The 21,247-nt window shown below is 39.2% G+C and overlaps 1 protein-coding gene across 1 annotated transcript in view; it reads right to left on the bottom strand.

The window, feature by feature from the left end:
* The window catches only part of LOC139116138 (uncharacterized), a 29,552-nt gene that overhangs the window by 6,506 nt on the left and 1,799 nt on the right, over positions 1 to 21,247 (bottom strand). The window contains exon 2 of the mRNA XM_070678683.1: positions 17 to 81. Within this exon, the coding sequence (XP_070534784.1) occupies positions 17 to 19 (3 nt within the window). The 5' untranslated portion in view covers positions 20 to 81. The remainder of the gene's footprint in view (positions 1 to 16; positions 82 to 21,247) is intronic.

Genomic DNA, 21,247 nt, shown 5'->3' with positions numbered 1-21,247 from the left:
GAAATTTATAGCTTACCATACTGAACACTGCAACTTATAGTCAAAGATGTTCAGGAGTAGATGGTTGCGGTCTCCAGTGATCTGTAGAGAAATTTTCAATTTCATTAAAAAACCAGTTGCATATCAAATGAGGTACCATTATTAAGTTAGTATTACATTGTAAGTATTAACAAGCATGAACTTAACTTTTCTATAGTGAGGTCGATCAATCGATGGAAACAGGTGTCTGTTCACAGCGGTGATGAAGTAAAAGTGAAATAATAGGGGATTCCCTCACATGCTGTCTCTGCATTGAGCTCCGTATGTGTCCAAGGAGAGTGTCAGCGAAGTATGGCTGCAATTTTTAACGTTGTTTACTTTATTTCCTAGTTAAGTTTCTTACCAATATAAAGGTAGAATGAGCTCCATAGGTATTCGGAATCCCCAAGTTTTACAACACTTTCCTAATCTACAGCTCATGTGGGCTCTTTTTGAAGCTTTTGGAGTAAATAATCTTATTTGCGTAAGTTCACTATATCTGTGTCAGAGGTGAAGTTGGAACTTTTAGCCCTAAATGAACATAAGGCAATGGGTGATGATAATTTGCCAACGATAGTTTAAAAAAAAATGTGCTGGTGCACTTTCCATTCCACTAACTTTCATATATAATCGGTCTATCCATGAGGGAGTTTTCCCTACAAAGTGGAAGAAAGCTTTGGTTGTACCTATACACAAGAAGGGTATAAAAACTAACGTTAGAAATTATCGCCCAGTGTCCCTTTTGTCAATTGTTTCGAAAATGTGTGAGAAAATGATTTCAAGGCATGTATATAACCATGTAAAGTGTGTTTTGTCTGAACAACAGCATGGTTTTTTGCCTGGGCGATCATGTGAATCTAATCTATCTGTCTTGCTTAATGAAGCTCGTATTGCTGTTAATGAGACAAGACAGTTGGATGTTATATATACAGATTTCTCCAAAGCTTTCGACAAAGTAAATCATAAATATTTAGTTACAAACTTAGTAAGTATGGAATACAAGACGCCCTCCTTGACTGGTTAGTAGCTACCTAACTAATAGATCCCAGGTAGTTAATGTTAAAGGGTGTAGATCAGACCCTGTCTTAGTTAAGTCCGGGGTTCCGCAGGGGTCACAACTGGGACCACTGTGTTTCATTCTTTATTTAAATGATATATTTGGTAATTTTAAATGTGGCTCCTTAGGCTTTGCAGACGATCTGAAGTTGTTTAAGATAATACGTAGTGTGAATGACTGTTCAATGTTACAAGAAGATATCAATTACTTGTCCACATGGTCTGAGAAATGGAAAATGCACCTTAATTATGACAAATGTGTAGTACTTCGTCTTTCATTGAAAAGATTGCCAATTGAGAGGGATTATAATATTGATGCTCACAACTTGAAGACTGTTTATAGTTACAGTGACCTAGGCGTGACACTAGGACACAAAGTTAACTTTTTCAACTCACGTTGTTTCAATTGTCACTGATGCTCGAAGACTACTTGGCATGCTAAAAAGGTTTGGCAAACGGTTGTCAGTGGATGCATTGCTCGTGGTTTACAAAACATTCATTAGAACTAAACTCGAGTATGCATCAGTTGTTTGGAATAGTATTGACAAAGTGTACTCAGACAAACTGGAAGCTGTACAGCGTAACTTTGTTAAATATTTGTGTTATCTTGTAAATGTAAGGTTTGATGATTATTCATATGATGATATGTGTGTTATGTTTAATTTACCAATGCTGTCTAAACGGCGCACGTATTTTGACCTTGTTTTTCTTCACAAATCAATTAATGCCCTTCTTGATTGCCAACCAATTTTTAATTTACACATTCCTGGGCGATCAACTAGACAGAAACGGACATTTCATGAACCTGGTGGTAGAGTTAAATTTACTAGCAATTCACTTTTTAATCGCATTCCAAAGCTATATAATAGTTTTTATCAATGTCTACCAATTTTTAACATTCCTGTTTCGAGTTTTAAAGAAAAGCTAAAAGCATTTGCTTTTGAATTTTTACTTTGTCCTTGTTGTGCATGTCATTTGTTTTAACTTGCTTTCTTGTCCTGTAACATCATGTTATTTGTATTTTTTACTAAAATCCTCCTGTAAGTGCGGATGTATATGGTTTTTAACTGTATCATATCTGTGTTGGAGTTCGAAATAAATAAATAAATAAATAAATTATGTTTTGTTAATATAAAAAAAATCCATAGAGTTAACATGGGGATAGAGGCCATAATGAATTTCAAATCGGTAAATTTAAAGCACTTTGTTCCTCTTATACCAAAATTTCCATCCGTGACCCTGATATTTATTCTGGATTTTGAAATAAATTAGTCAAAGTTTCCTCGAGAAAAGTTTGAGCAAAAGTAAACGTCCTGTAAGTTCGAGGCAAGTACTACCTTAATCATAACACTCAAACACCAGATATGAACTGAATGTGCTCACGTGGTTTACAACAGGTTCATTACATGGTAGTACGCTTCACTGAAAAATCAGATATCTGTCAGATCATTATATGTACCAGGTTTTATCAACTTTTGCACAGTACTCTTCACTTCACTTCACTTCACTTAAATGAGCTGTTTTTCAACTAGACACTGCTCAATTCTTCATGGGACGATTATATTTCTAGCGTTCAACATCTATAACATGTTTCATCAAATTTAATGCAGTAATTTCGGAGTAATATCACTAAATTTCATTAAATATGCAAATGAATCCTTAAGTAACTTGACACTGATCAGTGCTTCACGCGACAATTAGCTGTTTAACAGATCAATATCTGTAGCAGGTTTCACTATATTTGATGCCATAATTTTAGAATTATCTCACCTATTACAAAGTTCGTTATATATGCAAATGAATTTTCAATTAACTACACACATTTAAATGCTTCACAACACAGTCAGATATGTGTCGGATCAGTATCTGCAGCAGATTTCATCCAATTTGGTGCAGTTATTTCAGGTTTATAATACTAATATAACTCTTAATCTGGTGATGAAGTCGGCATTTCAATCTGAACGGCATTCTGTTATAAATGTCTTACACAGTAAAATGTTAACATAAAAGTTCGTACTTTCATATAAGCTTAATTTATTCAGGCCACCATTTCAGAACAACAGAGTGCCTGCGATATACATCGATTAAAACGACTCCTTGGTCAATGAGGTTCTGCAGCTTGAAAGATTTCGATCGTGTTTTAGCCGATATCTTATCAATCAGACCGATAACCTATCTGATATCAAATGAAATTTAACATCCCTTACTCAAGTTTTTTCATGTCTGCCCTTGTTCTTTATCCGTGAGGGACTTGGCGGTTTCTTTTGTCGTAGGTGGGGATCTGTAAATTAATCGGTTTCACTCTGCATTTGACGTTGGTGATAGGGTATCACCACGTTTTTGAAATGCTCAATAGCGAAGTGTCAGTGTTTTTTGAATTACTACACGGAGTCATATTGCCTAAAATGCATTGTACCAGTCACGAATTTCATCATTTAGTAGCAGTTTTCGGCGCTCATAACTTCAATAAATCATACACATATTTTTCAGCGTGCCTTGGGGCGCGTACCTTCAGTATATCAGACATATATCAGTGATATTTGGACTTTTGAAAATTGAAAGTCTGTTTTGCGAAGTAGGCCGGGCCCGATGCAGGCGGCAGAAGTTGCAACTGAAAAATGACCTGAGGGCAACGCTGCCCTCAGGGCAGTTCAGAGAGGAGTAAACACGAGCACAACATTCAGTGACGTCACTGAGGAATTGTATGTCTGCCTTTAGGGCAGCTCAGATATATTGCTGCCCTCATGGCAGATTGGCAGATAGAATAGGAAATGTATGTCTGCCCTGAGGGCAGCTCTGGTATATTGCTGCCCTCAGGGCAGATTGGTAGATATACACTGTGCAATACTTTAAGGATAGGAAATGTATGTCTGCCTTGAGGGCAGCTATGGTATATTGCTGCTCTCAGGGCAGATTGGTAAATATACACTATGCAATGCTGTAAGAATAGGAAATGTATGTCTGCCCTGAGGACAGCTCAGATATATTGCTGCCCTCAGGGCATACATATATACATTTCCTATCCTTAAAGTATTGCATAGCGTATATCTACCAATCTGCCCTCAGGGCAGCAATAGTTCTGAGCTGCCCTCAGGGCAGACATATCTATCCTATCATTACATCATTGCATAGTGAAAAGCTACCAATCCGCCCTGAGGGCAGCAATATATCAGGGCTGCCATCAGGGCAAACATACATTTCCTATTTTTCAGCATTGCATAGTGTATATCTACCAATCTGCCCTGAGGGCAGCAATATATCTGAGCTGCCCTCAGGGCAGACATACAGTTCCTATCCTTACAGCATTGCATAGTGTATATTTACCAATCTGCCCTAAGGGCAGCAGTATATCTGAGCTGCCCTCAGGGCAGACATACAGTTCCTATTCTTACATATCATTGCATGCTGCATAGTGCAGTGACGTCAATGAATTTTGTGCAAATGTATACTCCGCTCTGAGATGCCCTGATGGCAGCGTTGCCCTCAGGTCATTTTTCAGTTGCAAGTTCTGCCGCCTGCCGGGCCCAATATCCTTTTACGTGTATTCTTTCCTAATATCTTATAAACAAGCCCGATCGCCTATCTGATATCCAATGAAATTTAACATCCCATCATGTCCGCCCTTGTTCTTAATCTGCAAGGGACTGGGCAGTTTCTTCACCTGGGGAAGGGGGATTCATGGGAGGGGGTCACCCTGGTTTTTACATTGGTGATGGGGGTCATCATGTTTTTTGAAATGCTCATTTCATATCAAAAGGTGGGGGTCAGTTTGTTTCTGAATTACTATACGGAGTCATACTTGCCTAAAATGCATCGTACCAGCCACGAATTTCATCGTTCAGTTGCATTTTTCGGTGCGCCCTTCGGGCACATAAGTTTTATATCAGACGTATATTTAAGGTGCGTCCTCCGGGCGCGTAACTTTAATATATTAGACATACACTTTTTGCCACGCACCCGGACGCATAGCTTCATTATTACTTATTATTGTGTGAATGCATGGGTTTATGTGTTCGAGAGCAGGTGACAATTTACCCGACACCAGGAGGACAAATTGTCTTCTGCTGCGAGGACACATAAACCCATGTATTAAGGCAATAATATTTTCATTACATGCCTCTTCACAGTTAACGCTATATGACATTTGGTTCCATGCTAGGTATTCTCAAACGATTTTAACATTATCAACCAGCATCAAACAGATTTTAACGAAAGTCAAAATACCCATGCGCGTATTGATATTTTACAACTAGCGTGAAGCGCCTATCGTAACTGAAGGTATTTCCGTCATGGCTGACAACATTGTAGAAGACAATCACGTTGGTGAAATGATCGAGTGGCTAATGTCTAGTGGCTAAGCTCGACGAACTTTTGGGACCAGTGCCCGAAATAGTGTACCCGATGAAGTTGACGATTTTTATACGAGCGAATCAGAAGGAAGAATACGGTTAAGTTTACTGAACGTGATGTCCGTAGATGTACCGAATGCAGTGAGACACGCCAGCTGGAGTGCATGGAACAGACCAATCTAAATGAATTACTTAGCAAGTTTTTCATTTCGATAAGAAAGATGGATGGCAAAGAATATGAACCCTCGACCCTGACCAACATGAAGTGCAGCCTAGAGAGATACCTTCGTAGTACGAATTACTCAGCAACTTTGAACGACCTATTTCATTAACTGAACCAAGCGATAAGAGCGAAACAGGTTGATTTGAAAGGCCATGGTAAAGGAAGACAGGAGTTGAAGTCGGAAGAAATTTCACAGAGGAGGAAGAAACTATTGGAATAAATAATCCGCAGAGCACGAATTTCACCATGTTCTTTTTATTCGGAAAACACTTTGGAATGAGAGGTAGAAACGAGTGTAACGCCCTAACCCTGTAGAGATTTTATCTTTAAGCGTCCCTCACGTGGCCAAGGCGTGTAAAGTTCATTGACTCAGATCGTACGAGAAGCAGATAAGAGATAGTGTGATAGTTTAATTAATTATTGATTAAGATTTCAATGAGAACAATTTAGAACGGGACATTCCATGGTGTGATCTTATTTAATCTTAAAGGCGGAGCCTCCCTTTAAAAGGGCGCCAACCTATGGCGGCGTTCATTGTGTAAGTGGACATCAAACAGGTAACACGAGGGCACACGCTCCAGAAAATGCCACTTTTTAGTTTTTTCCGACCGCAAAAACGCTGACAGACGGCCGAGCGGTCAGCACAAAGCTGCTGCCGATCAAACCCTGTGGTTATATTCAAATTCTAACTTGACAGGACAACGTTTTTTAAGGAAATTGGAGTGTGGTGCTGAGGAATAAATGACCGTTGGCAATTTGAACCGACCGTCAATCAAACGGTTATATAAGCTCTGTTTGCAGGATTAGCAAAAGGTGACAAAAGATTGAGACCAGTTTGTGTAATTAATGTTATAAAAATCAAACATCGTACTGGCCATGTGTTTGACTGGGAGGAGAACTCCACTAATGAGAGAACCTGGGATTGAAAAGTGCGGCTTTAAGAAACAATCAAAGACTGGCGGGAAAATTACCACGTGATAACTTTTTTAATTATGTAAGTCTTGAGATGTATTTAACTTTGTAGATAACTTGGACTTGATGGACTAGAGATCAGACCTTTGACACAATGACAGTGAACGACACGGTCGCCATCTTGAAATAAAGTACAAGGTTGTGTTACGATCTACATCTTGGTGTGTCAGCTTCAGTTACTGAAAACATTACGATTCAGACCGGTACCTCAACTCGTAATTCCCCTAAATACGAGCGCGACACGAGCATCGGCAACTAAAGTTTGGCGACATCGTGACCGGCCGCGATACCGAAGGCAATGAATATCTAGAGTTTCACGAGAGATGCACAAAAACAAGGGATGGAACTACAACAACTGCACGAGAATTCGCCCCAAAAATGTTTGCCACGCCAGGAAATCCTAAGCGAGATCCCCGTAGCGCTTTATCGTGAGTACGTGAAACATCGACTGCAAGAAAGTTTAAATCCGAGTTTGACTTTTACCTCACATGATCACGTCTGACGTTTGAATTCATGCAAGGCCATGAGGTAAGAACACTCTCGGAAATTTGATGGCAAATGAAGCTTGTATATCGGGTCGAAAAACACTCAGTGCGTAAAACTTGTGCGTTTATCGTCTGCCGGTGTTGCTCATAAAATTGCGAAGCTGACAGGTCATCAAGAATGGGCTGGCCTCCAGCATTATGACCACGGACTCGATCTCAGTGAGCAGAAACTAATTTCTCACATTCCTGGCCGCTGGGAGTGCGGGATCGACGGTGTGAGAAAAATCGATCCCACACTCTCAGATATCGTACCACACTCTACAGTAGATATTACACGAGCTCTGATTTTATGATAAACAGCCTTTTTCGTTGCACGCGCAAAATGTTATCCAGTGGCACGACAAGTAATACATGGACCAAAACTTCAAAGTAAGGGGTGGACCATTTGATATCCTGGAAGATTTAAAAAAAAATATTACCAGTGAATTTCATTGAAAAAAAAATGAGCCAGAGGGGGCTAAGGAAAAAAAGATGGCTCACTAAGGTGAAAGAAAAAATCCATCAAAAGTTACTTTCTTGAACACAGTTTTTTATTTTCATTGCGCCCTTCGGGCGCAAACTGAAGACTGTGTCAAAAAACAATGGTTCTTTGGCCAAATACATTTGGGGATCCACAAAGTCATCATTCAGTTGCATTTTTCAATACGCCCTTCGGGCGCATAACTTTCATAATAATAAGACATATTTTTCAGAGCACCTTCCGAGCCCGAAACTTTGATATTAGACATATATATATCTGAGATACCTGTATGTTTAATATTTTTCAGCGCGCCCTTTGCAGTCCAGAGCGCCCTCAAACGTCCTATGGGGGGAGGCCAAAGCGCCCGAAAGCGCCCGAACATTTCAGACTTCCGGTTTGATTTGAAAATGCGGGAAACGTTACGGTTTTCCCTGATGAACGTATCATCAGTTTCTGGTGACGTACTAAGCAAATGTGAGGCTATATATTATCCCGCTCATAAATATTCAGGTTGCCATTAAAAGATTTTGAATAAAATCGATCTGCGTTTCCTGGGATGCGTCGCCAAGTTGAATTTTAAATTCTTGTTTACGTCTTTCCGTGGCGTTTACTACCAGGCGCCAAATGTAAAATAATTATTTTACACATTAGAAGAACATATTCATACGAAAAGGGTGTATTTGCATGCATTTATCAATAAAAAAAACTACTATAGCATAAGTATAAATAAATCAATACAGACATAAGTAAATACATATGAGTGAAAAAACATATATGTGAACCAATTCACACAAGACATATGAAGACAGACACATACATACATACGTGCATACGTACGTGCATACATACATACATACGTACGTGCATACATACATACATACATACATACATACATACATACATACATACATACATACATACATACATACATACATACATACATACATACATACATACATACATACATGCACTCACGCACGCACATACATACGTGCATACGTACGTGCATACATACATACATACGTACGTGCATACATACATACATACATACATACATACATACATACATACATACATACATACATACATACATTCATACATACATGCACTCACGCACGCACGCACATACATACATACATACATACATACATACATACATACATACATACACAAGCCCATATGCACTCATGCACGCACGCACGCACACACACACACACACACCCACACACTCATATACATACATACATACATACATACATACATACATACATACATACATACATACATATACACACATACAGGATCGAAAAGTTTACATGAGGGGAACGAAGTACGCATGCGTATATCCACTCGCACACACACACACACACACTCACACACACACACACACACACTGCTACTCGGAAAAGTTTACATGAGGGGGAACGAAATACGCATGCGTATATCTACTCGCACACACACTGCTCTGAAAAGTTTGCATGAGGGGGAACGAAGTACGCATGCGTATATCCACTCGCACACACACACACAAGAAACACAACACACACACTGCTACTCTCTCTGAGATACACACACTGACGCGACGATCTACAGGCCCGGAAGTGCCACACCGGGGAGCTCACTCCTAACTCGGACTCTACGTACCTCGCGGCGTCGAAGGCTAGTGACGATGACAAAGATGTGCGACACTTTGTCTCTTTCTGGCCTTTGTGTCGTGAGTCGGGTTCGTACAGGGCTTTACACAGTTGTAGCCGGCCTGAGTAATACTACACTGCTTAGAGGCCCCGTAAGGGTTTCTGACTTAATGGTACCTGCCGGCGAAGTTCTACTGGGGTTAACGGCCCAACCCAGGCCAATAAAACACTGGGAGTCGTGTATTACAGCTCTCTGCCATTCGGCTTATATTCTTTAATGGTTAAATACAGCATTCAACAGGAACTACGGCAACAGCTTTCTGGAACTAAAGCAACAGCTTTACTGCTAAACTCTCTGCTCTCTAAACTCTCTGCTATACTCAGGATCGTACGTAGCTCGGTAGAGTTGACTTTTCAGATCCTCAGATTCAGATCCTCAGATCCTCAGATTCAGATCCTCAGATCTCAGATTTCAGATCCTATAACTTCAGATGCAGATTCGAATTTACAAGCCTTTTACAATACCCGTATTAATAGTATGATTGCAATATTAAATTTAATAATTTGAATATGACATGTACAAAGCAGTTATGAAAAAAAACCAAGTCTACGTAAACGTTTTCGCTCAACAAGTTTCAACGAACACGGGTCTACAATTACAGATTAGCTAACTTGCTTCTTCCTACCCCTGAATTCTGATTTATCCGGGGTCACTGGCCTCCAACATGGATTAGTGATATTCCCTCGCCATCAATATTACGAACGATGGTAAAATACGGACTGTCGATAGCCAGCATTTACATGATCGTCGCGGTCTTGATCGTTCGATCGCGCGCGGGTGTGTTTATCTCTATGAGGGAACGTTCACGTGATGACATAACAAGTGGAATCATTGCGCACCCTGTCTTCGACGGATGACGTTCTGATTCTGAGATCGAAGTTTTTAAGTTCAAGATTCAAAATAGAAATAAAATAATTTCTAAAGCCTTTTCAAATGTAAATTATATTTTATTGATCAGTATATTTCATTAAACTATGAAAATTGTGAAATTTTAATTACGAATCTGCGTCTGAAGTTATAGGATCTGCGGTCTGAGATCTGAGGATCTGAATCTGAGGATCTGAATCTGAGGATCTGAAAAGTCAACTCTACCTCAATGAAACATATGTCTGCTAAAATTTAAAAGTCATTCTACTCAGTATCAAATACTTTCACCACAGAAAGTATCAAAGTTAACCGTAATACAAAAACAAAACTCAAACACAAAAAAGTCTTAAATGTCCACTAAATACGGTCCAATAAAAGTTCAAACAATCACTTCTTGTACTTCAGTCACTCTTTCTAGCAGGTCCAGAGTCAGCTGCAGTAGACTCTCTTTCGGGGAAGTGAATCTACTACCGGCAATTGAGGCCACCTCAGGCATTTCTGTATCGCCATTACATGTCCTTGGATCGGGGCCACTCGTCTCCATGGAGATCAGCTTATACTCTCGTCTCTGCTCTGCACTGCCAAACGCTGCTTTGTCCTCAGAGTGGATATACGCATGCGTACTTCGTTCCCCCTCATGTAAACTTTTCAGATCAGTGTGGTGTGTGTGTGTGTGTGTGTGTGTGTGTGTGTGTGCGAGTAGATATACGCATGCGTATTTCGTTCCCCCTCATGTAAACTTTCGATCCTGTATGTGTGTATATGTATGTATGTATGTATGTATGTATGTATGTATGTATGTATGTATGTATGTATGTATGTATGTATGTATGTATGTATGTATGTAGGTATGTATGTATATGAGTGTGTGGGTGTGTGTGTATGTGCGTGCGTGCATGAGTGCATATGGGCTTGTGTATGTATGTATGTATGTATGTATGTATGTATGTATGTATGTATGTATGTGCGTGCGTGAGTGCATGTATGTATGTATGTATGTATGTATGTATGTATGTATATATGTATGTATGTATGTATGTATGTATGTATGTATGTATGTATGTATGTATGTATGTATGTATGTATTTATGTATGTATGTGCGTGCGTGAGTGCATGTATGTATGTATGTATGTATGTATGTATGTATGTATGTATGTATGTATGTATGTATGTATGTATGTATGTATGTATGTATGTATGCACGTATGTATGTATGTATGTATGCACGTACGTATGCACGTATGTATGTATGTGTCTGTCTTCATATGTCTTGTGTGAATTGGTTCACATATATGTATGTTTTTCACTCATATATGTATTTACTTATGTCTGTATTGATTTATTTATACATACTTATGCTATAGTAGTTTTTTATTGATAAATGCATGCAAATACACCCTTTTCGTATGAATATGTTCTTCTAATATGTAAAATAATTATTTTACATTTGGCGCCTGGTAGTTTACCGTCAATGAAGAATCATGATCCTAGTCGGGCAAATGCCGAAGTCATGAGAATTTTCATGGAAGACGACGATGAGGAGGAATTTTAGGCTTCCCAGACGTAGAAACAGCGAGTGACATCGACGTAGGAGAAATCGATGCGGCACTACGGCAAGTACTGGAGTTTGAGGACGGCGACCTACAACCGGAAGCGCCTGATAACTTGCGTGGGATTCCTTGGTCGGCCGATCTTGGAAATTTCGATCCTCCGAATTTTCTGGTCGCTGAATCTGGTCCAAATCATCGTTAAGGTGTCGGAGCTCAGCCGTTAGATTATTTTTTCTGTTAATTCCGCCTTCTTTTCTTCAACGGGTGTCTATAAGACCAACCGCTACGCAACTCAGAGTCAACGCATCAATGGCGCCGACCCGTACTGGTATGAGACGAAGGTAGAGGAAATGCGGGCTTTCATCGCCGTGTATCAGTTCGTGTTCTCTCTTAATTTAGAGATGTATTTTGGAGCATTGCGCATGCTCAGATTCATATTTGCATAAGCGACCCGTTCAACACGAAAATGGATTTTTCTCAGGGCACGCGTCCCGCACCGGGTGCTTTCGGCTCTTGTGTAAAGGCGATGGAGAGACATATTCGGGTCAAGCTTGGAAGCAGAAACAGTTCGGACTTTCATTTAACGTCATAGCTACCAGCAAGGGTGGAAAGTTCGGATTTCCGGTAGATTTTATGCAATACTTTCAGCGGTCCTCTCAGGGTTTCCGCCATGTTGTTTCTGTCAGAATATCCATGATTTCATTCAGCTATATTCAAATCCATCGTACAGTGTCTTTTTCGGCCGATTTTTTCATCCCACGTGAACAACACTGTCGATGAACAATTGGTGGACACAAAGGCCAGCATTTTATGGCCGTTGCGCCATGGGGGACATCGGGGGACACTCGACATTTCCTTACATGCATCGCGGCCTACTTCTATTTTGGGAAATTCCGACGTTTAGCTTTGTATACGTACCAAGAATTTAACGATCTTATGCATGGCGACTTATAGAACAGCCCGCGAAGGAATTCTTTTAGTGAAAAAAATACAGCCTTCAATTGTCCACAGTTTCATCCCAGTGTTCAGCTGCGTCAAGTGGTAGCCCTGCGTACAATGGTGTGTGTTCCCGGCGCTATAGCCTACAGCCTCCCATCCGTGTAACGCCAGGAACATACAGCGTTGTACGCAGGGCCGGCTACGTCAAGTGGCAGTATACGAATTGAATCACGGTGTGGAGGGACCGTGATTGAATCAAGTCAGTGGGTACGTACCGCACTTTAGATGGGTTCAAACTTAAACTGAGTTCGACATTAAGTGATAAGAGGGGAAATACATCATCAAAAATATTTAGGATTTTGATCCCTTTTTAAAATAAATGTTGCATGTATCAGATATCGTAGAGTACAATAACAAATTGTGTTCTAGAGAGTCAAAGAATTTTGATGTTAGGGTTGCCAAGCATTTATAATAAGTTTTTGTTTTTGAGATGGTATATGTATGGGGTCACATGGGTAAGTAACCTGGCCCTGTGATTAGTCAATTTGGTGATGCGTCTTAGAAGTCTGCAGTTTGGGTATTTCTACAAGAGATACCTTGAATTTAGTCAGTATTGACTTGTCATTCCAGTAATTCTGTATTGCTTTTCATGACTGAGGATCTGAATTAAAAAAGACACTAAAAAGACACTACTAAGTCAAATTGCAGTATCTTTATTATATTTCACAACACCATGAACATGTATAACAATATAAGTATTATAATTTTCAAATAAATACTCTTGCAGTAAATAAATGTTTCTCTGTCTTGTTTTTGTTGTACTTTATAGAGCTGCATGGAGAGTCCTGTTGAGTAACTAACTATGAGTGATATGCTGCTGACATGTGTCTTTTATATTAACCTAAGAACAAATGCTTTCATTGCACTGTGCAAAAAATATAATGATGATAAAAAATAAGAACAAAACCGAAAGAAAACCCTCAAACTAGGGTTTTGGAGGACATAGTTTTCCCCAAAACAAGAGCAAAATCAAAACAACCTGAAAATCAGCCTATAAGCTTGACTAGACAAACGTTATAATGCACATGAAGCAAATTTTATTTAGGCAAATTTTATCATCCTGGTGTCGTACGTCTGACTAAAATTCCTCTTCAATTGGTTTCCTTCCATTAGTCCGGATCCTCCCAACCTCTTTATGGCGAGACTCCTTTGGCGTCGTTGGCGTGTAGCAAAAGACTGAGGGGAAGGGAAATTAAATATAGTTTTAGAAACCTACGTCAGTTATGGAAGCCTAGCCCCCGAGGGTCATTGCGGAAGCTTAGGTTTTTGACGATCACCTTTGACGTACCTCTGCAGACTTGAGTACAGTCGTCCATCGGAGCATCAACGTACGTTCACCGTGGCGATGGCGGAAGAAGTTTCTACCTCCATGCAGCATCATACAGCCCCATGGCAATATATTCGAAATGATCAACAACGACAGGCAGGGAGGGACAAACAGTCGACGGTACAATGGCGAAGTTTAACACCAAAAGAAATACAACTGCCGTGCATGCAAACATGAAATACAAGTCCGGGCAGCGGGCTCTGCGTCGCAGGGTACCGGCGTTATGTGGCCTCAACGCCGGTAACACACACAGCCCTGCCACGCAGGCCTTGCATCGTGCTCCCAGGAAAGTTAAAAATGAAGCGCTGGTTCCACAAATTTATCATGGGATCACTGTAAAGAGGTATATTTACTGTTGATTGCTGATCCATTGTAACTGTGGACCTGATTCGGCAAGTGTACCGTATACAGCAGAAGCTTCCGAAGGAGTTCACACGGTGTAGACAGTCAGGCAGAAAACTTAGCGCGATCCGCGCGATCGGAGCTAGCTCTGACCTCTGACATTTAGGTACGATCAACTTCCTGCTCTACGCACGCGCAACAAAGGGTCAACGGGTCAAAACTATACTGCGAGTGCGCATAATACATCTCTAAATTAAGAGAGAACACGAACTGAATATTATGATGGGAATCCACATCCTCCCAGACGTAAACGACTACTGGTCAACTGATGAAAGATTGCAAGTACCGGGGATCGCAAAAGTACTGCCGAAGAACCGGTACAAGAAGCTGTCGCAGTATTTTCACATCAACAACAACGAACTCGATCTGCCCGCCGGTGACCCCAACCGTGATCGCATGTTCAAGGTTCAACCTCTCCTTGACCTGGTTCATTTTTTTATGTGCCATTTCTCGAGCTGTCGATCGATGAGGCTATGGTCAAATTCAAAGGCCATCGCTACATGATCCAGTATATGCCAGCCAAGCCAGTCAAATGGGGTTTCAAGGTGTGGATGCTTGCTTGTCCCCGTACCGGATAATGTCTGAGCCTAGATCCCTACACCGGAAAGAAAGGCGGACAGGTAGCACAGAAGGGCCTTGGATACTCAGTCGTATAGAATCTATTAAGGATGTACCACAACAATTTCTTTTCTGTCCCTTAGCATGACTAAACCATTAGAGGAAAAGATCATATTTGTTTGCTCTTTACTGCTCCTTATTGGCTCAATCTATCTCATTCTGGCCCCTTATTGTTCTTTATTGCTCGTTACTGCTTGTTTCTGGTCGTTATTGGCCGTAATTGCTATGCTGCAGCTCGTTACTGGTAACGGGCTGCATCATGCCCAAACATGCCAAAGAGGACGGTATTTCCAGGATTGGCGGGAACTGCGTCTGCAGATTAATTTATGGACAGATAGCCTACAGATCATATTTTTGGGCTCGTTATGGCTCGTAATTGGCTCGCTCTGTCTAGATCTAGGTCGTTTTTGCTCGTTACTGTTCATTTCTGATCGTTATTGTTCGTTATGTCTAGTTACCGGATTTACAAACACCCGTATGCAAATACCTCAGCTGGCTTCAGAGGCTCAACCGACCAAGCCTTGCCAGGTGCCTGCAGGCGTCCTTCAGAAGTAGCAAATTTCGCGTGTCGTTTACATTTGACTTTGATGCAATGCATAATTTGACCAAACACCCCCTGCACTCTGATCTCTTCCTATGGAAATTCCTGGAAACCTTACAACAGAGAGCCCCATTTACACTTTAATTTTGGATGACAGGGTATGTTTTCCATCAATTATTGTTTGAATAGTGTTATCGTACGCTCTATGCAGTTCGTTGTAGCTTTAATACATTATTTTGAAACCCTGTTATACTTGCGACGTGGCTGTGACTCGATCGTACAATGTTCTGATTGTCAATGTTCATGTTTGAGAAACGGTACAGAAGCTAAGGTGTCTTCAGCAGATGCTTAAATAGGGCTTTTCACAGGCTCTACGTGATAGGCTAAAGCTATGCTAAGCTTGGTAATAGGCTATAGCTATGCCAAGTTTGGTTTGCCTATGGTGAAGTACATTGACGCGGGGCAATGTGGAAGTTAAACCCTCAAGCTATATATTATATACTATAACTTGTTGTCGCTCATTAGGATTTTTTAGTAATATTAACTTCATTTGAAAAATACTCATTTACAGTTGAGCATGCATCTACCTCCAATAAACAAGTGAAATGTACAGCAATTCCAACGTTTGTGCAATTGGACCGCGGACTTCAAGAATGTCATTTTTTCACTAAAACAGGCAGCCCTGGCCCCAATTACTAGATCTGTACCCCAATCTTCTTTTAAAAACAACATATAGATATTTCCGTGCTAGGGTTTTTGTAAAGTATAGTGTTCAGTTGCACTGGTTCAATATCAACAATAACAAACTTCTGTCTTTCAATTCGCTCATATTTACTCATCCAAACCCATCAACATTTGGATATATGGTAATCAGATGATCCTTAAGACTTTAAAATATAAACTGCTACCTGGTATCAAACATGTGATTCCTGAACACAACACTTTTGACGAAAAATCAGAATATTTAATTCAAAAATACATAGATACCAAAATTATGCTATTCAACCAAATTATCGCGTACATTGTCCCTACCAACATATGTACCACATATCGAAGTGAGAACTCTCTAATCTATTCAAATATTGCAGTTTATGAAAAATCATAATTTTTTTTTCTTATTCTGCTATCAACATCTACAAGATTCCATTTTGTTTTAGATAACCATCTAAGCATTCCACATTTCGAAGATGGTCATATTTGAAGTAAGCAAGTCATCGTTGATGACACAGTCCCTACTTGTAAATGGGTACTTTCATTACAAGTCCTTGGAGAGGATAGAGTCCTGTTAAGTAGTTGGGTATGCGATTAAAAATACTGCAATGTAGATAAGGCTTAATGGTCGAGGATGAGTTCCATGGTGGCGAAAGCGTAAAACCAATCAGCGCTGCCACCCTAATTACAAAATGTCATTAAATAAGTCAATTAGAATTAATTGACAGGATGTTGCCAAACATATTTGCATCCTATCATTACAATGACAGATTATCACCTGTACCATATTTCATGAAGTCTGAGGCAGTCCTTCTAGACATTCACCCTAAAAACAAAAATTCAGTATGTATATGCTAATAAGCAATTAAATCAAGCGATACCATTGAATTGTATTTACAACACTGTGAGATCAACATCTGTACCAAGTTTCATCATATTTGATGCAGTATTTGTGGACAATTTAATTAGGAAAGTTTATTAAATATGCAATTAATAATGAATTAACATGACACTTATAAATGTCGTTGTTCTCTGTAAAAGCAATTTGAACTTAAAATCTGTACCAAGTTTCATAAAATTTGATGTACTATTTCTTGACATAATCAGCCTAATTACGAAAATTCAATAAATACGCATATCAGCATTTAATAGACATGACACTGCTTCACATCATGAAAAACATTGATATTCATATGTGTGATGTAGGTCAGTGTCCTTCTACCAACTTTCAATAAAATCGGTTGTTACCTGTCTAAATTGTAACAAAATGGTCTCCGCGCAGCCATATTGGATTGCATTGCGAAATAAATTGACATACATATGTATGACATAGGTCCATGTCCTTGTACAAACTTTTAATAAAATCGGTAGAGACATGTCTGAGTTATGGCTCCGGACATGAAAAATAGAGACAAAGTGGCCGCCAAGAGGCAATGTTGAATCGTATTGTAAAACAAAGCGAAGTTCATATGTATGGTATAGATTAATGTCCTTGAACCAACTTAGAATAAAATCGACTGAGACACATCTGGATTAAGGCTCCGAATATCAAAAAATCGTAACAAAATGGCTACAAAGAGGCCATATTGAATCGCTTCGTAAAACAAATCAACGTGCATATGTATGACATAGGTCAATGTCCTTGTACCACCTTTGAATAAAATCGGTTGAGACATGCCTGAGTTATTGTTCAGGACATGAAAACATTGTAACAAAATGGCAACGTAGCCGCCATATTGGACCGTATCACAAAACAAATTAACGTGCATATGTAAGATATAAGGAGTTATCCTTGTATCTAGTTCGGATGAAGTCTCTCCTGGCATTTCTCAGAAATTTTTGTCAATGGATGGATGCACAAACAGATGAACTGACGGACGCAAGTACAGACGGACATGACCAAACCTATAAGTCCCCCAGACGATGTCCACGGGGATTAAAACTGATGGATGGATAGGCATACAGACACACTGACATATACACAGACTGACAGAGTGATGACACTGGCCCCTAGTATTCTTTTGCCCATAGAGGGTGTCAAATCTGTAAAGATTCAGTTGGATATAATGATAAATGCAGGCACTCAGAATGACTATGTTACTTAAATTTGATTATTTTGTTGTCCTCTCTCTACTTATGTGATAATTGTTAAGACAATAAACAGGCATGGCAGTTTATGTGTTTTCAGGCAGACAGGTAACTTTTCTTGACTTTTCATGAACAATAGACGACCTTGACTGAAATACCTAACACTGAATGACTGTTTACATTTTGTCCATACACCAGATACATGGAGAGATTTCTACATGCGACTATTAACTCAGAAACTCTACAGGGAAAAGTGATCATTATTTTATTCCAGTACAACTTGTGTATCCACTTTTGGAGCAACTTGCAAAACCAATTACACAAAGGTGATGACATTAAGATTAACTTGAGCATTTTCACTATGGTGAACTTGACTAATCCTTCCAATCTCCACCAAACTAGGTGGTTTCACAGTGAGCAATACTCTCGAAAACTCCGCAAAGCGCAGTGACCTACTATTCACAGATATCACAGAATGACATCTTCCGGGGTCAAAGGGCACTTATGCCGCTCGGCGGCTGAAATCAAACTTTAATTTTTAAACTGACCATTAACTACGGATTAAAAAATCTAGAATACGATTCATCATAAGCACTGAGGTAAAATCTATCCCAAGTGAAAGTTTCACGTCCGCCCTCATTTTTTTAGTGTAAAAAACTCGATTTTTTCGGCAGTTGGTTAGTCGAGTGGTGCGAGACACTTAGTTTTGATTTGCTCATATGCTCGTAAAACGCCGTCATTTCCAGTAATTACCGAACGAAAACTAAGTTAGATATCTCACCTTTTATTTTTTGCTTGTTTAATGCTAAATGACAGATCACAACACGCTTTAAGTATTGCCGTAAAAAAGTGTACATTCACTGCACGACGGCCGTATTCAAATATTAACGGTCTACACTCTTAAAGATATCTTGCATGCAAATGAGCCCTTGGCTATCTGGCTGTTATGGGATGAACGGTTTCTGAAAATAAGAGTTTATTGACCAAACTTTGCACAAAAAAACAATAAAAATTTCACCAAAATTTGATCAAATCTAGCTAAAATCTGATAAGAACCTGCATACCAAGTTTCAACCAGATCTGGCCTCAGTTACATTATTCTAGCAATTTGCATGATTTTCACTATTTAACTTATTTGCATATTTTTGACACTTACATGTTCTTTTGAAATAACTTTGTATCTCCACCCAAGGGTGCACCTGTACAATAAATATACAAGACGGGTCGGTGCAGCGGTTTTGGAATTGTTGATGTGGACAGACATACACCCGCACATATATACGTATATAAAGACGCCGCCGACTTAACAAATTTGACCTAATGAAAGGGACCCCAGGTAATATGCAATCCCCAAATAAAACTTTGGGCAAAGTAAAACACACCCTCTATTGAAGCTTGCGCCAAACATGCTCGATTCCAGCATTTCTGTTCTCTAATATTATCATAATTTTCAAAACGAGCAACCTAACGGTCGATACACCTCCAATGTGAATGCAGAGAAGAACTATTTGTGACGCATGTGTTAATGAAGAAGGTAGAAATCTCTGATAGCTGATTTCAGTGGCCAGACAAAAACGAAAAAACTAGCTGCAAAATAGACAATTGAAGATTTCATCATATTTTGAACAAATCACATTAAAATATCCCTAAGAACATGTCATCCAAAACTATAATCGTCTAGTCATTTGAGAAACAACGAATTTGACCGAAAAATGCCAAAATTGCCCTAAAATACAAAATCGCAGATTTCATCATAATTTCAATACACAATTTTTAAATAACCCTTAGGTACAGGTACACCAAACATAAAGCCTTTCAGTCTAATAGTTTTTAGAAACAAATATTTTGATCGAAATGGCAAAAATTATCCGAAAAATAAAAAATTGTGGATCTCATCATTATTTCAATATATCACATATCTGTAGGAACCTGTATACCAGATATCAAAGCTTTCAGACGAGTAGATGCTGAGAAAAAAATTGAAAAAACTTCTGCAAAAATACAAAATTTTAGATTTCATCACGATTTTGATATATCACATCATTATCATCCTAATAATCTGTATACCAAATATCACGTCAGTCAGACAAGCATTTCAGGTGAAATAAATTTAAACCAAAAATTTCTTAAACCAAAAATTGCCTTAAAATACAAATTAGCATATTTCTGGAAAATTTGAACAAAGCTGAAATAGGTCATCCCTAGGGACCTATATCTTAAATATCAAAGCTGTCTGACCAGCAGTATTCAAGAATATCTTTAAAGATTTTTTGACCGAAAACGACAAAAATTGCCTTTAAAATACAAATATGCAAATTTCACCACAAACAAATCAAGCAAAACAAAACAAACGTACAAAACAAACAAGCCTAAGTGAAGTGACCACAAATGAATGAACTGCATTTTAAATTTCAAAGCAATCGGACATGCGGTTTTAGAGAAGAAGGCAATTATTGACGAATGACCGACGGACGAGGTTACGGACGGACGGACGGACGAGGGACAATCGGCCTACTTGATAAGCTCGCTGACAACATAGTTAAAAAAAATAAATTGATATCATCTTAAAGGACCTATATGTAAACTTGAAAAATGATCAGACATATACTTCCAAAGGAAAATATTTTGAACAAAAATTGAAAGAATGTTCCAAACTTCTGTCTTAAAATTTTCACTATATTGTTTTGCAAGCTTATTCACTTTATCACACGGAACGTCTAATAACAAACTTGAAGCAAATGGCGGAGCAGTTTATGTAGGACGACTGAAGTATCAAATATTACGAAAACAACAAAATATTCACTAAAATAATCGCAATCATACCC

Source organism: Ptychodera flava, chromosome 2 (genome assembly GCF_041260155.1).
Source record: "Ptychodera flava strain L36383 chromosome 2, AS_Pfla_20210202, whole genome shotgun sequence".
NCBI classification, from domain to species: Eukaryota; Metazoa; Hemichordata; class Enteropneusta; family Ptychoderidae; genus Ptychodera; species Ptychodera flava.
This window is presented reverse-complemented; position numbering and strand designations above follow the sequence as displayed.